We start from the raw sequence: 17,641 nt of genomic DNA, 5'->3' as shown, positions 1-17,641 counted from the left end.
CTATTGTTGAGCTGGACAAGAAGATAAAAATTGAAAAATTACTTGCAGTGCATCCAGTAAACTCACTTGATGAGGCAGATTAATCAGTGAGGCAAACCGGACAGTATTTTCAACTGCTCACCGACATGTAGCACTGATGGCAGGGAGAGTGAATGAGATAACAGAAGAAACTGCAGACCAATAGGACATATTCTTTGTTGAAAAAGAGAAACAAGAAGAGCCACTAAGACCTAAGACCATCAAGGTATATCAAAAGGACAGGGATAAGGGGAAAGGTAAGGTAGGTGGACCTCCAAGCCTAAAGATAACTGATAACTTACCCCCACCTCCTTTGGATACTCCACCGGTAGAAACTACAGACAATCAATTGAGTACAGAGAGTATTGAGACTCCTCAAGAGGAGACAAATCGTGAGTCCAAAATTTTGTACACTATGAATATAGACACACAAGAGGTGAATGTTGTGGTTGATAGAGAAACCACTGAGGATTAAAAGAGAGATGTGACTACTGAGTCACCGGTTGCAGATGTTGAGGTTGAGGTTAATGATACTGTAAACATAAGCACAGAAAAACCTACTCAGACAGAGCAACCGATAGAAGACACCACTGGTAAAACATTAGAAGAGCTGGTAGATAAAATTGAAAAACAATCAGGAGAATCGGCAATGGACAGTGCAGAGGTACAAACAAAGAAACCGGAAGTGCATACAGAGACTACATATGAGAAACCGATTGTTGAGAGCTTAGAAAAACCCTCTGAGACACAGATGGAGAAACCAGAACAAAAACAGGTTGATGTACAGGTTTAGACCAAGATAGTGCCACCGACTAAAACTGAAAAGCCTAAACCTTTGCTAATAGAAATGCAAACATAAACTGACCTACTAGAGGTCGAAACAAGCAAGATTATCACTACAACCGGCAACATGGAGATTGTGAAAATAGTTGGGCAGACATCTAGTACTTCAATAGCAGAATTATGGCTTACAAATGTAGCAGAGGTCTTACTGGACTCAATAAAGAAAATCATCGAGTGTAATGCACAAGCCTATAAGGCCATCGATGACACAATTCCTATTCTTAAATTGGTAGCACCCAAGTGCATTGTGGATAATAAAGATTCTTTAAGTCAATTAGACACATTGTCTAAATTCATCACCGACAACATTTTGACAGTTGATCAAATCAATGAAGACACATTCAAAGAGAGAATGAATAAGGAGAAAGAGAAATTCTTTGAGGAAATAGTAAAGAAGAATAAGGAACAAACATAAACCTTATTACCGACACTAGGAGAAACAATTTTGGATTTCAAGAAACTGTACAGGGATACATGCAAAACCGACATCTTGACACGGGACATAGATTCAGAGATCAACAAAACACAAACTAAGATTAACCATATTGCTGACAATCTAATAGGCATATCAGATTCATTTTTGGAAATAGAAAAGAAAATTGCAGATCTTGAAGAGAAGATTGAGAAGTTAGAAAAGGATAAAGAGAGAATAAAGGATAAGGAAAAGAGCTTAAAATGAAAACTTGGTCCCAAACTAGATTACCTCATTTCTTTGAGAAAATAAATATCTGAGGCTCTGGTTCCCGAACTCAAAACACCGAAAGAGAAAATACACATACTCACCGGTACAGTTCAAGGAACACAAGAGGCATTATAGGATAGCAAAAGATTCAGCGGCAGTTTAAATTTAGTTTTGGCAGATATTTTCCAAATTTTAACCCACCGGTTACAAAAATCTAGGCAGGAATCACACTCCACTAATAGCGAATGACAACCTTTGTCATTGATGTCAAAGGGGGAGTATTGAGATGAGAAAAATGATCAGAATAGGACATCATCAGCTCAGGGGGAGCATACATTTTTGGGCACACAATTTTGGTAAGACAATTTTGGCAAATTCTTTTTGGACATCATTTTGGACACCTTTTTTATTTTTCTCATGAGTGTTGTCATCAATGCCAAAGGGGGAGATTGTTGGCAAATGCACACTCCAATGAGAAATTATAGGTGATTGAAGGTATTGTCATTGATGGCAACCTTACAATCATGTGATACCGGCAGGCAAGCATAGGCACCGACACCGATATACAGATCACCGACACCAAGATTATCGGCACCATGATCGACAGGAATTTTGTATAAATGTATTTTGTAATTAATTGTAAAATCTTTTGTAAGCCGACATGGCGGATTGTAATATGACTCATATATGTATGAGATCATTGTAGATCATTTAGTGTGCGAAGTAGAAAAATAATATAGCAGACCTAATGTGTGAATTATTAGGATAAGGGTTTATGTATATTGCAGAGCTTAAACCGGTACTGAATGTGGCATAGAAGATGTTGATATGAAGCAGTACAAAACATTGGATTTGTATAATCCAATTTTGTAAGTCAGTGTGACTTCTTTTGTAATTGAGCAGTGAGCTCTAGGCACTTGGCCTTACTACATGTGTAAGCCCCTGTTGTAAACAGTATTATTCCCTTATTAGCCAGTAAGCGAATATTGTGGGTCACAAATCCCACCGAGGTTTTCACCACACTGGGTTTCCTCGTTAAAATATTGTGTTATGGTGTGTCTCTTATGTTGTGGGTGCTATTCTTATTTACTGCATTATTTTTGGTTTACTGGTACATAGTTTTAATATGATTTTCATGTTATAAATCAAGAAAATCATCTAACCGGTCAAATATTGATTCACCCCCCCTCTCAGTATCTTTGGGAATCCTAACATGATGGTATCTCTGCTTTGTGTACATTGTTCAAGTGTGAGGAGCAGGATCTACATATCTGTGGTCGTTACGAGATTCGTTGGGATGATTTTGATTATGATGATCTCACCGTTGTGCTTGCTTGCACTGTTGCTAGATTATTGATTCCTGATAGACGTGCCCATGGTTTTCCTATTAGATGGGGACGTGTCATACATGATATGATTATTGACGTGTATTTGCTTGGGGTCCTTGTCTTCTTGCCACTTTGTATCATTAGATGCATGGGATTGTTTACTTGCAGCAGAAATCAGTTGGATGTGGTATTATTTTGCTCCAGACATGGGCTTGGGAGCACATACCTATCTTCTGTCCTACGTTACATATGGATTTAGAGCAAGATCAACCATATGCTTTTGGGTATATTGTTGGTGTGAGGCATAGGGCATTGGGTAACATCTTGTATTGACATCATCAGATTGATATCTTACAATATTTCTCATGGAGACCTTATCTTAATTGCCTTGGTTGGACTAATGATTCTCAACATCTTCCTTTTTTTTGACAACAAAGATATCTTATTGGTCGAGACGTGGGTGGTCACAGGGTTATTGATATGCATCTTCCTGGCTGTGTACTCAGACACTTCGGGGAAGTACAGGTTATTCCAGACGTGACAACTTATTTTGCTCGCACTACTCGAGAGGTTGGTGATTGGGGTGCTTGCGTACAGCCTCATGTTGCTATTGTTGAGTTTGATGCTCTTGCTCCTGTTTTATGGGGATGGTAAGTTGGTGTAGCGAATCAAGGGTCTACAACACTGTATAGTGCATGGTGGATACAACACAGGCCTATACCTTTGACAGATCCTACAGTTCTGATTGGTGCTCAGCAGATTAGACACGGTCGTGGTCCTAGGGGGAGAGGGAGAGGTGAAGAGGGTGGAGGAGCTAGGGATGGAGTGGGTAAAGGTGGAGGTGGTATGGATGGAGGAGGTAGAGGTGGAGGAGGTATAGATCTGATAGCAACGGTTGCAGAGTAGGGGGATAGTGGAGAGGAGAATGTGGATATTGGTGCAGAGACTGCATCCGTGAGCAGTTCTGATGAGAGTGATGAGTCAGGAGCAGGGTCATTGAGCAGTGATGGAGATGAGGGTGGGGATGATGGATATGATGTGGAGATGCCCCAAGCAGTAGAGTCTATAGGTGCGGAGAGAGGAGATGAGGAGGGATTGAAAGATCAAGTTAGGCATTTACAGGACTTGGTCGCTGCTTTGCGACAGCAGGGGATGGAGGATAGAGATCAATATCGACATGCGATGGAGGAGTTGATTGCAAAGAGGGATCAGATAGCTTCTGAGAGAGATCGACTACAGAGGGAGAAGGATGAGGAAGTTAGAAGAACTCAAATCACCATGGATGCATATGATCAGTTATTTGGGTCGGTGACGGAGGCACATAGCCAGGCAGACAGATATTTTGTTGTTGCACATGAGGCTATTTATTATCGACGGGCTTATGAGAGAGCTATTCCTGAGGGTTAGAGGGAACCTAGTTTTAGTGCTTTTATGAGGAGAAGATCGAGTCGATCTACCTCTTGACAGACTAGGAGCGGAGGAGTGATGGGTCCACCTAGAGCGTTGTCGGGACAGGCTGGAGTTAGCCGGGATGTACCTAGTGATAGAGGCAATATAGGCTCAGAGATTGGATATTGATGTTGATGTTGTAGATATGATGTTTATTGACACATTTCTATATGATATATGATATGAGTTCTTGATGAGCTATTTGATGGTGAACTTCATGGTATAATGTTTCTGTATTGTGATGATGAATGTAATATGAATGTGGTATCATGCAATGATTTGATGTAGCTCTATGTTGTGATGCATAATGGTTGATGAAAATCTTATTATAATTATGGAATGATAATGTGATGATGTTTATTTTTGTGTGGCAAAATATGTGTTGAAGACCTTGGAAGAATTGTTAGTTGTTAGACGTAGAATAGATATAAAATGATCAATCAACTGAGTCAATCTTTGTTTATTCCAAATTTTGATGTGATAATGGATATTTTGATAGAAATTTTGATGAGAAAGTCTTCATTGATTTATTCGTAGTGCAATACATTATCATCATTGAGCCTTATTGTATAGCAATGGAGCTTATTACACCAGGGTATGAGTAACCAAGATGTATAGATATCTCATTGCAAAGAAACAAACACGTAACAAATAAGGAATGAACCCTCCATTCTAGGAATCACACTAGGGGTTGAGGTATGTGTGGCATTCACAAGATGAATGCTCCTATCACAGACACCCACTAGAGCAATTGCCCCATAACTTCATTGGTTCAAACCACAAACAACAAACAAAGAAAAGGATCATGCCCGTCACGGGCTTCTCTAGTTACTTTTGGATATCCTTGAGTAGCTAAAAGCAATGATCTTCGCCAATTTGAAAAAAAGAGTCAACCAAAAATAGACAAAACTTAGCAGTTAGACTGACTGTGCCTTTGCTTTGATATGTTTGATTTGATTTTGATAATGTCTAGTTTCAGAAGTTTTGGACCCCGTATAAGACCGATCTGTCTGGTTTCGAGTGTACCGATTATGTTTAAGACAAGATGTTGATCGCGCTGATAGTTTGATAGTGATTCGATAGATTAGACAATTGATCAGTTTGATTGCAAACGTTTTGACAAGATAGTTGTATCCTTTGTTTAACTTTGTGTGAAGTGTTTGTTGGACATCTGCTGGGGTGTTTGATTCTTGCGAGACAATTTATTGCAAGTTTTTTAATTGATATTTGAAAGTTTTTGGATTTTGTGGATCGATATTGATTGGTTTTTTTATTGGATTTTGGAATTTTTCTGTATGTTTAGGATTTTTTCAGGATCATTTTTGAATGTTTAGAATTTTTTCAGGACTTTTATCTGATGTTTAGAATTTTTTCAGGACTTTTATCTGAATGTTTTGATTGATTTTGATGTATTTGATTGTTTTTGTTTGATTTTGAGTTTTTTGATGTTTTTTTAAAATTTTTCAAGACTTTTTTCTAATGTTTTGGTATTTTTATGGTTTTCAAATGTTTTTGGTATGTTGATGTTTTGTGATTTTGAATTTTCTGATGTTTTTGGATTTTGATGTTTTTGATTGTTTTTGTTTGATTTTGAGGAGCTTTTCAATGTTTAGTTTTTTTGGGCATTTTCTCAATGTTTTTGTGCTTTTTTTAGGATTGATATCTGAATGTTTTTGTTTGATTTTGAATTTTTTGATGTTTTTGGTATTGATGAAGCATGACCTACCATTAATTGATAACGATAAGACTAACTTGGACAAAATCTAGGAGTCATATTGATCTATGCTGTTTTAATTTGTGTGATTATTGATAGGAATGTCTGGTTTCAAAGAGTGAGTACCCCGTATAAGACCAATATGTCCGGTTTCAAGTGTACCCTTCCTTGTATAAGACATGTTGATGTTTGATAGAGTTTGATTGATTAACAAGACATGTGATCAGTTTGATTGTAAACTTTGAGAGTTTGCTTGTTGTTGATTTGATTTAATGGATGGCCCATGCTTTCTTGCTTTGATTTTTTTATTTTTTTCATGACATTTGTGAATGTTTTTTATTGATTTTTTCAAGACTTTTAATGGTTTTTTATTTATTTTTTGATTGATTTTTTCAAGACTTTTTACGAAATTTTGATTGATTTTTTCAAGACTTTTTATGATTTTTTAGAATTTTTGCAGTTATCCCCCCAAGTATACATACCTATGATGATAACATGATGATGCATAGTGCGGTGGAGACAATGAATTTTTGATATGAGTTATGCTAATGCAGGATGCATGACAAAAATGCAATTCCTATTCGAACAAGGATAGTGTGTGCGTCTTTCATTATGAAATGCACTAATTGGATTAAAGGTGTGAAACGTTTCAACCATCCAACCTAAAAAACTATGTAACCAATATTTATGAATGGAGGCGCAAAAAAATTCTCCATCAATTCTTGAAACTTTGATCTTCTTTTGCCCATGTGTTGCAATTGAGTTTATTCTGACTTATAACCATCAAAGACCCTTGGAATCTTATGTGGCTAGCTACATAGGTTATTCTGACTTCAAAAGCAACCTGGTTAAAGCCTCACTGCCAGCAAGCTTTTAGGGCTTCGACGAGGTTATGCACTGTAATCTCTCAAATATTGCTCCATTGCCAACAAGCGTCCATAGCCCTAATGGAGTTACTTGAATGTTCCCATAGTCAAGCTTTTTTTGTCGCATTTGTATGTGTGATATTTCAGTAATATATCTTTTTTTTTGTTTTACCTTGAGATTGACATAACACTTTTTTTCTTTTCTTTTCTTGCCTTAACTTGTAAGTAATGAAACCTTCTTGGGTATGACAATTACAGCGGCGCTGAAGCAGAATATTGGATTTTTCACTAGCCACATGATCAACTAGGTATTTGTAATGACTTAGAACTTTTGATTAATGTGTGAGATATAGCAATTGATAAATTTTGGGTAACAAGACTTGATAGTGAAACTTCTACCCAACCAAGGATAAAGCTTAATCACAATGTGACATTGAAGATGAATGACTTAAGGCCTCCTAAAGACTTCATGAACAAGTATCTGGGAAATGAGACAACCTTCGTTCCTTTCAGTGCAGACAGGTGAATAACTCAGACAATCATCATGTTTTTATTAATGCAACTATATGAGAAAGCAATAATGGTATGCAACTATATGTTGTGCAATGGTGATATGCAAGCAACTATGATGCACTCTGAAATGGAGATATGCAATGCAATAAAGAAATATGCAAATGCAGTACTGAAAATTGAAATAAACCCACCCTAAGATGTAATATCTTTTTAGGTGCATGTTGTTATTGAGTTGGTATGAACTTTGTGTAGATAATTCATTGGTTTTTGTTTGAAGAGTTGGATGAACCTTTCTTTTTCAATAGGATATGCGGTTGGGAGTCTTTCATGTACAATTTCTGCTATAGCCTCCTTATTTTCAAACCAATTCAACTATGATAAATCTTCTTGCCCCCAATCTTTCGAGTGTGGGTGTATGAGGCAAATAGATTTTGGTTTCGAAGTTGTGATATGAGCGGGTGTTATGCCTATTTTTATTGATGCACTTGAAGAGTATGATGAAACAATTTGGGTGTTGATTTCATTAGCTAGTGTTATGCTTGTGCTTGAAGAAGATGATGTAACAATTTGGGTGTTGATTTGAATAGCTAGTGCTATGCTTATTTTTGTCACCACATTGGCATTTGATGATGGCCCACATACAATTGTTGACAAGTTGTCCTATGTAGTATGATCCGGATTGGTGATTTAATTGATAAGGGGTTCATGAACAACTTGTGTATTGGAATCATGAGGGAGACTAGGAGAAATGATAATGAGATCTTGTTTAGGAGGTAGATGTTGAATAATACTTGAAAGAACATCTTGCTCTTTCGAAACAAGGGTGTTATTATGAGTGGAATAGAAAAGAATGAGGGGACCATCATAAGATTCTTGATAGGTGGAGTCTTCATAAAAAACTAGGTAGGATGAAAAGGTTTGTTCTTGATCTTGATTTATTTTATGACTGATTTCTTCTGATTTTGGATTGTCCTCCTGACATAGGGAAGGAGTTTGGATATTCATGGGAGATTCTTGGAAGGTTTCAACCTTTTGACTTGATGAGAAAGGATCCTGAATGAGACTCTCTAAATCATGACTTGGATTAGATTGGATTTGTGCTATGGATAGCCCTTGGGAGATTGCGCTATTGGATGAAGATAGCGAGGATTGGTCTTGTGTAACCTTAGGGGATGATGAAATGGTGGATAGATGTGGTTGATTTGGACTTTGGTTGAAAGGGATTTGATTTTGGTTGACAGGAGTATGATTTTGGTTGAAAGAGGTTTGATTTTGGTTGAATGAGTTTTGACTTGGACTTTGTTTGAAACGGATTTGATTTTGGTTGAAAGGAGTTTGAATGTTGGGTTGATATGAATTTTGATTTGGACCTTGGTTGAAAGGGAGTTGATTTTGGTTGAAAGAGGTTTGCTTTTGGTTGAAAGAGGCTTGATTTTGGTTGAAAGAGGTACTTTGAGTGTTGGGTTGATATGATTGGTATGATTGATATGTTGGGTTGAAAGAAGGTTGACATGACTCTAATGTTGGTTGAACTGAGGTAGGAATGATTTTGTTGAAGATTGAAGGTTGGCATGTTTGAATAGTCTCATAAGAAGAAGAAGGTTGGCTTGATAATGATTCCCTCGTGGTTATCACCTCCCTCATCATATTTTCTAACCATCCCCTATGGTTGCTAGGATTAGTCATGTCTCTCATTTGTTGTTGCAAAGTATTGATTTGTTGAGCTAATGTTTCTATAATGGAATAGGAATTGAAGAGATGAATTCTTCACCTTCCCTACAAAATGCATAACGCCAATCCATGATGTTTGCTTGATTGGTTTAAACCTAAGATCACAAAATGCAAGACGTTTTCTTCATTTCTAGAATGTTGCAAAAGTTTAATTTGATGTTGATATTGACAAGCTTGTTTGTTGCAGGGTTTTGATCTTGTTGATATTGAAACTTGACTTTGTTGAGGGATTTGATCTTGTTGATGTTTTTGACAAAACTTTGGTTGAGATTCCACTTTGTTTTTGGTATTTTCTAAAATGTTTGAACTTGGTGAAATGTAGCAAAGGACACAATAGACACATCAAAAAGAATAAAATCATGAAAAGAATACTTGTTTAAGGAAAAAATTTCAAATTCCCATGAATGTTGGAGTCTTTTTCAAGACCCCACTTTGTTTTCATTGTATTTGGGCAATTCGATATCACAAGAAGCAGACTCTCCTAAGGTCAAAAGGTCACAGGTATTATCACAACCCACATCTTGATACTCTGTCAACTCAAACAACCCTGTCACACCCTAACGTGCGCTCATTTTTTTGCCTTTTTTCGGAAATTAGACCAAAGAATATTGCTCATCAATTGGATCGTTATCCTGAGAGATATACGGTGAGTGTCTTGGGGGCGGATTCTTCCCCACCCTTGCACTGTGATAAAACAAGTGTCTGACAACTGACTCAGCTGGACTTCTAATTTCTATGGTGTTTAGACAAGGTTCCGTTCGAGTGGTCACAATCAACAGCATTTTACACTCCGTTGAGGGAGGTCTCCTAGTCTGTAGAGGTTACGCTCTACAGATTTTAATGTACTGTATAAGCACCGAGGGAGGCATAACATCATTGTGACAACATGGAACACTCGTCGCATATGATTTTCATCACATACACATTTATTTATAGTGGCTTGGATTACTTGGCTTTAGTCGTTGCCACTTAGGTTGTTCCCCTCTCACTAGCCTTAATGGCACCCTAAGGGCAACTTGGGAGGGCAGGCCTTCTAAAGGATTTAATTGAAAAAAATAAAGGAAAGCATGAAAGAAGAGAGTCTGTTTTTTTATCACCCATTGAAGGGGAGAGCATAATACCTATCCCTTCGAAGACACGAAAAACAAAATTCTTTTTACCCTTCCATTGCAATGATTTTCTATTCTAAGTGGAGATGTTGCTCCACACAGACATGGTGTTCATTTTAACTGTCATAGCAATGATGAAAGTTGTATTGTTATTTATTAAAAGCACCAAAAAGAAAGATTTCTACTCTAACCCTGCAAAGAAAATAACGTTAGTCAACACATGGTAGGCTATCCAACCTAATTTTCTAGTTACAGAGTTTTGCCTTTTTACAGACAGAAAGATATTCTGGTAGAAACCAAAACTGCAACAAAACAAAAAATGAAAAACTGAATCTATCAAATGCGAGTTACCTACAAAGCAAATGCGAACTGATATCAAATCAATTGCGAATTACTGTGTAAGCAATTGCGATCTGATCAATTGCTCACTTTTTTTACTTTTTTTTTTTGAATTTTTAAAAGAAAAAGACAGAAGATAGAAGGGTTATTCTGCAATGATATTGTCCCACACCACGCGAGCCATCACATCAATTTCGTCGAAGAATTTGAACTTGGTTAAAAAACGGTGGATGGTCTTGTGATATTGAGTAATCTCCTCTTTTTCTTCAATCTCACGGAGCTCCCTTTCTGCCTTTAAAAGCCTTTGATAAGTCTTTTGTTGTCTCCTATGCTGTTTTGTCTTCCTTGCACCTGAAATTCTAAAAGTCGCCTTTCCTGCCATTGGATTAAATACATCGTATATGCAGAAATTAATTTTTCCAAAATTTAATGAAATTTCAAGGTTAGATGCGCAAGATGAAATAATGCAAAAACAACACAAAACTTTTTAAATTCGCCACCCTTTAAAGAAATTGCGATCTATTTAAGAAATTGTGATATGATTTCTGAGCAATTGCGATATGATATGATAGCAATTACGACATGTTATAGGCAATTGTGAATTTCTGTGTATGCAATTGCGAGATCAAGTTTCTTGTGCACGTACAGATCTGCAAAATTTATCAAAACAAAAAATGAAGGTTAGAATGTTTCACGTCGAGTTCACCAAATGTCATCATGCTTGAAATCATTAGAAATCTAAGGCTAATTAGACTAAAAGGATGAATCACAAGAATCCTTAACTAATTAAACTAATTCTAAACACAATTCAATGAAATAAATGAAGGAAATAAGAAGATTAAGCTAATTAAAACTCCCTATTCTCCACTTGTGCTTCCATTGTTCTTATCCATTATTGTTGATGTAGGTGGCTCTCAGATATTGCACTTGATTTCTTGCATAAAATATACAACAATATTGAAGACTGTGATTCTAGATTGAATTGAGAAAAGAGGTTGAATTTATAGATTTTCAACACAAAGGAGGTGAGAATGTGAACTCAAGTGTTGATTGATAGATAACTGGTTTAGATTGATCAGTGAACTCAATTGATTGATTTGTTAACTCATTTGATTGAGTAGTCAACTGGATTGATTGGAGAGTGAACTCAATTGATTGACCAGTAGACTGAATAGACTAGCTAGTTGACTGGATTGATTGATTAGAAGACTGAATTGATTGGAGAGATAAGTGGATTGATTTTAAGGTAAAAAGGATGATTGATGAGTTAACTGAGTTAACTCGTTTGATCAATTAGTTATGATTTTAGCATGTGTTGTAGGAATTTGAAATTGAATTTGATTTTCATTTTCAATTTGGATTTGAATTTGGTCATTTGAATGCTAAAATGCACATGAAATTAATTGAAATTCAGATTTGGTGAAATGTGAATTTGATGATTTGGAATTAGATGAAATGAAGTGAAATTCGAATTTGGGAGAAAATGAAATGAAATTAGATGGAATTAATTGAAATTATAATTTGGAGAATTGGAGGAATAAGTTAATTAATTTAAATAATTTAAATGAAATTATTTAAACTTAGGAAATAGAATTAATTAAATAATAAAGATAATTTAACTAATTACTTAATTAAAATAGATGCATAAATAGTGTAGAATTAATGAGACATTTTTAGGTGTCTACATTGTCAACTTTCATAAGTAAGATTTGGACATTGGTTATAGTTAAAACAAGTTATAATTACTATTATAAAAACCTATAAGAGATGCTCATATGCTCATGTCTAATTAGGAATAATAATGGTTGTGAGGTTTGATTTGAGATCTTTGCATACTTGGATGGAAGTGTTATGTGTTCTTGAGAGACATTTTGAGTAGAACTACATGCGACTTTGATCCCATTTGAAAGTGAGAATTTGGCATCGTTGGACAAAGAATGAACCTATGACCAAATTCCATAGAGGGAGGGTTTAGGGGGGTTGAGATTGTTCTTAAATTTGTTTGACCTTCCCTCTTTAGTAGGCTTCAATTGTAGGTTGAAATTTGTATTAAATGGTTGTGCAACTCATATCTAATAATGATGTAAAATTTGACTAATAAGATTTAATGGAAAAAACTATAGATTTTCTTATTGGCTATAGATAGCCTACTTGCTATCTATTATGTACTAAATTTTGGTTTAAACTTGGGATGACATTCTATAAGATTGTATATACCATCTATAAGCAATAAGTATTATTGAATAAGGTTGGATATCTATCCTTGTATCTTTCTAATAAAGAATATGTTGTTGAATAATGTGTTTTGAATAACAATTTGAATGAAGTGAATGGATTTGAGTACATTATAGTGTGCATTTGTTTATGTGTACATGTTGAATAGAGGTCATCTTGTGTGGGTTTAATGTGGTTAATTTGTGTTTATAAAATTCAACTTTAGACATATGGTACTCTATTATAAGCTCCTAAATCACTTGATTGTGATATATTTATTTATGCCACTTGACTAGTACTCATGTACCTTGATAAGTAAGACCCTCACAAGAGTGAACCTCCAAGATACTTGGGTGCTGACAAGAAATTATTCCAGATTGTGTCAATGATTGATGCCTAGGCTATTGCCAAGGATTAACTAACATTGACTTGGTTCATGGAGGTGAAGGATTGCCAAGGGCTACCCTAGTTATGATATTGGTGTGGTTGCACAAGTAGTTAACTCACTATGTGTGTAAAGGTAATTGAAACTAATAATTGCATGTGAGGGTTAACATAAAATCACCTATAAGACGGAGGTGATCGATGCCAAGTGTTACCCATATTGTTAAGGTGATAACTAACAATATCGCTAAAGTCACAAGGTGGTATATATTGGAAGCTACTTCTTTCTAGGCAAAAACTTGTCATTAGTGGCCTAAGGGCGATTGAAGTTTGTATCCACCAAATTGGATAGGTTCATACTTGTGAAAATCTCACTTGTGCCTACATGACCCTTGAGATGGAGTTTGGACCCTAATGTAGTATGAGATACATTGAATGCTCTTCTAAGTCATTTGATGGTGTCATAGTGTAGTCCATGATGCATTAACATTCCTTCTCTATCTAAGATGCAGTATTTATAGTCTAATCACTCACCGTGTACTTGTAGAAATGACCTCATATTTTACACACATTGTTGCCCTTGCTAGTGATGATATCAAGTAGTATGCAATGTTTGTTTCTCATCATAGGTGGTGGATTTGGAAGAAAATAGAATCCATGGTGTAGTATGAAATGCATCGGCATTCATTTTCCAAGTGAGATCAATTTATAGGCTCATGTGATTGTGAACTAGATAGTGAGATGATGCATGCAGTATGTTGCATCCATTTCCATTTTACGAATGATCCTTATATGATCATGTGATGTATGTTTGAGCTAGTCATTGTTATACTTGTGATGTGCATATGAGCTAGTCACTATTATACTTGTCTCGTGTATGAACTAGTCATTGTTGTACTTGTGATGTGCAAGAGTCAATTACTATTGTGCTTGTATATATGAGCTTGCCATTGTTTTACCTATGTTGTGGGTATGAGATAATCATTGTTGTACTTATAATATGCATATGTACTAGTCATTGTTGTACTTGGGATGTGTGTGAATGAACAAGTTGTCTTATGTAATAATGGATGTATGCTTGAGTCAATCACTGTGTGAACTTGAAATTATGAAATAATATGAACCTTATGTGAATTTGTCTTGTTGTACACTAATGTCTTGCTATGAAACTAAAAGGGGTAAAAAATTATTCAATCAAAGAAAGAGATACAAAGCAAGAAGGGCCACACGCCCAACAAAGAAAAAATTGCACAACTCTGTCAACATCCACTAAAGTATCCAACAAAAGAGACATTTTTGAAGATAATTGCCCCTTATCCACTATATTCCAACCCTGCCCATGATCAGAAGCCCATTTGACCAAACAATCAACAACTCCATTTCACTCCCTAGGAATGTGACAAAAAGAAACAGATTCCAAGAAGTTGCACAACCAAAGAATCTGCCTAATCCCCATAGCTAAATGCTAGCTAACCTCATCTAACCGACGCTCATTTAGCAAAGTCACCACCACCCGAGAATCTGATTCACAAATAATATGATTCACTAATGCTTTCTATGGAATGAACACTTGATGACAAATTGTTATTGTTATATTATAATTAGACTAAATGAATAACTTAAACTTAACAAATAGTTATGATTTAAAGGTTAGATTAGAGATTTCATGTAAGAGGAGAGAATAAACTCCCTCTATCATTGATCTACGAACTACAAAACCTCTAATTCCCGCAAAGGGATACATAAAAGACTCATTATGAATAAATTTTTGAGTTTTAGGTCTAGATCTAGAGATGACCCCAACACGAGGGAGCTTACCACCTGTAGAGCATCAAATCTGAATTAAGTAAAATATCTTGATTTGAGAAATTAAATCATAGAAGCCATCTATCTTTGGAAGAAATCATCATAACCCATAAGTTATTGAACAAGTCTAGTAGCATTCTATCGAAATATCCAAAATTCAAGTAGTATCGATGAGACCCAACGATGTCTCATCGATATAAAAAGGGTATCGAAGGAAAGGGAACACCGATGAACTCTAAAAAGGACTCATCGAAAGCAATGATTCCACTGAAAGAGGATATCGAAGAAAGTAGAGACGGTTTTCATCGACGGGAAAAGGTTTCAGAGGAAATAATACCATCGACGCAACATGAAGGAAACTTACCGAAAGGAGTGTAGTGATGTCGATAGAAAAAGTGTTTCGATGGAAGGATAAAGGAAGTTACTGAAGCCCAAGGTTTCTTCGACATGAAACTCGATGGACATCAGATATATATCAATGAGGAAATAGGTTTCGAGGAGGCTAAAAGGCATGGCTTCGATATGCGTTGTTTCGCCGATACAACTTTATTGGTGGAAGACGACAAGAGAGGATAAAGAAAGGCTTCGGTGAGACAATAGATCCATTCATCAACGGGGCATAGTGATATCAATGGAAGAGGTATTTCGGTGGAAAAATAAAGGAGGTCACCGAAGCCCAAGGTTTCTTCGACATAAAAACCCAATGGATATCAGATAGGTATCGGTGAGGAGACAACCATAATGACCGAATGCAGCATTTCGATGAAGGGAGAAAATACCTAGTCGAAGTAATGTTCGAAATAAAACTGTTAGTTAACGGTTATATGTTGAAAAGCCACAACGCTTGGTGATAATGTATACTCTCATATAAAGGAGGGATCTTTTGTAATATGGATAATCATTATGAATTAGAGAAAGAAGTAGATTATAGCCTCAAGCTTACCACTGTACTATTTTGGCAAATATATAATATAATCAGTTGTTTTTCCTTTGCATGTGTTGCGGATTACTGCATTTTTCTGCAAGCAGTTGCTTATGATATTATCTAAAGGAGATAAGGTTATTTGTGTTCTTCCAGTAAAATTATGTGTTTCATATTGTAGATTTGGATCAAAAATATTTACTTGCGAATTGTAATTGTTCCTTGTATTTCTTCCTTGGATGGTCTCTTAAGGTTAGAGTTAAATTCATTCAAGCGGATTACAATATAGACATTGCAGTGGAGCTCATAAGAAACAGTAACTGACAGACTCATCGAGAGGGGGTGGGTTTAAAAATTGTCTCATAAGTGTACACAATAAGTCCTAAAGAAATATAAAGACTCTGTAGCCCAAACATCAAAGAAAGGCACTGGTCATCTATAAAATACAACTCATTAGTTCATACTTTCACATTAAAAGTAATAGGAGTAGCTGAGTAGGAATTCTAGAATAAATTAGCAATAGTATATATATATATATATATATATATATATATATATATATATATATATATATATATATATATATATATTTCAAGCACAAAGATCAAATAGATTCTACAATAACAATCTTGAACTCATCTGCCATATCTCCATCCTAGGAGCTTATGCCATTCTGAGATAGAAGGAAGTCAGATCAAGACACTAAATCTGCTATAAAAAGCATTAGTTGAAGGAACAACTAGTGAATAGTTATACCTGCCTAGGTCTTGCAGAGCCTAAAGTGAGAGAGTTAGTAACCAAATAGGTTCACTCTATAAGTTGGCCAAGTCAATTGGAAGGTTTGAGCATAGGAGTTGGCATTTCCTTAGAACCTATCCAATCTGTTGATTTGAGACCCAACACCACCCTTGAGTATAAGTCTTAAGTGGTAACATAGAGTTGTCACCACCATGATGATTGGAGAATTTATGAAGTTGGTGCTTTTAGATTAGTTGGAAGTTGTTTGGTTGATTAAGTTGGTTATTAAACAAAATTAATGATAACCGAGGGGCAGATTTTACATAAAATCCACAAATTTTGCCACCTACTCATTTCTTGTATCCTCAAATCATCTGAAAGTCATTAAACACCCCTTTGTTAACCATATTTCTTTACTACTCTGCAGTCTCTAGTTCTCTTTATAGAGATACCCACATTTAACTTTCTAAAAAATATAATCTCTCTCATTGCCTATTTAGTCTTCAAATTTTATTTTCCATCATTCAAAACCTTCTGATTTGTTTCAAATTATTTAGATCCACCAAAAGTTGAGGCAATTTAGAATTAGTTGAATGGATGTAACATAAAAAATAGCAACAATTATGTTTACTAATATACTTGTCCTCATTTCAAATTGTTGATCTGTGACAGATCTTGCAGATATAAGCAAGCAATGGTGATTTGCTTAGAATTGCTTAGAACAAAGACAAAATTCACTGTTTCATTGAATTTTAGCAACCGAAACGTGAATGCAGATTCCCTTCACTTCAAAACACTCCTCTTCTGGAGGCATTCGACAGTGTCGACAAGTGTCTCTTCCAAATTCACAAACTCCAACCCCAATTCCTGCAGTTTCCTATTTGATAATTGCGCACCTCCTGGTGTTAGTGACTCTGCATCCACAAAACTATTGGTTCTAAAATAATTTAGCCTACAGTTCCAAATAAATAATTTAGCTTAGAGT

At 35.8% G+C, this 17,641-nt stretch overlaps 1 protein-coding gene across 8 annotated transcripts in view; it reads right to left on the bottom strand.

The window, feature by feature from the left end:
• LOC131070960 (cinnamoyl-CoA reductase 1) overlaps positions 1 to 17,641 on the bottom strand; it is a 95,439-nt gene that overhangs the window by 26,845 nt on the left and 50,953 nt on the right. For 2 of the 8 annotated variants that reach the window (XM_058006668.2, XM_058006669.2), the window contains exon 6: positions 17,242 to 17,570. The exons of 1 other annotated variant lie outside the window; for it this stretch is intronic. In XM_058006668.2, the coding sequence (XP_057862651.1) occupies positions 17,534 to 17,570 (37 nt within the window). In that variant the 3' untranslated portion in view covers positions 17,242 to 17,533. Of the gene's footprint in view, positions 1 to 10,682; positions 10,968 to 11,072; positions 11,243 to 17,241; positions 17,585 to 17,641 lie in introns of those variants that run through there. 5 more of the 8 variants (XM_058006665.2, XM_058006666.2, XM_058006670.2 and 2 more) reach the window with 4 other exon arrangements.

Source organism: Cryptomeria japonica, chromosome 4 (genome assembly GCF_030272615.1).
Source record: "Cryptomeria japonica chromosome 4, Sugi_1.0, whole genome shotgun sequence".
NCBI classification, from domain to species: Eukaryota; Viridiplantae; Streptophyta; class Pinopsida; order Cupressales; family Cupressaceae; genus Cryptomeria; species Cryptomeria japonica.
This window is presented reverse-complemented; position numbering and strand designations above follow the sequence as displayed.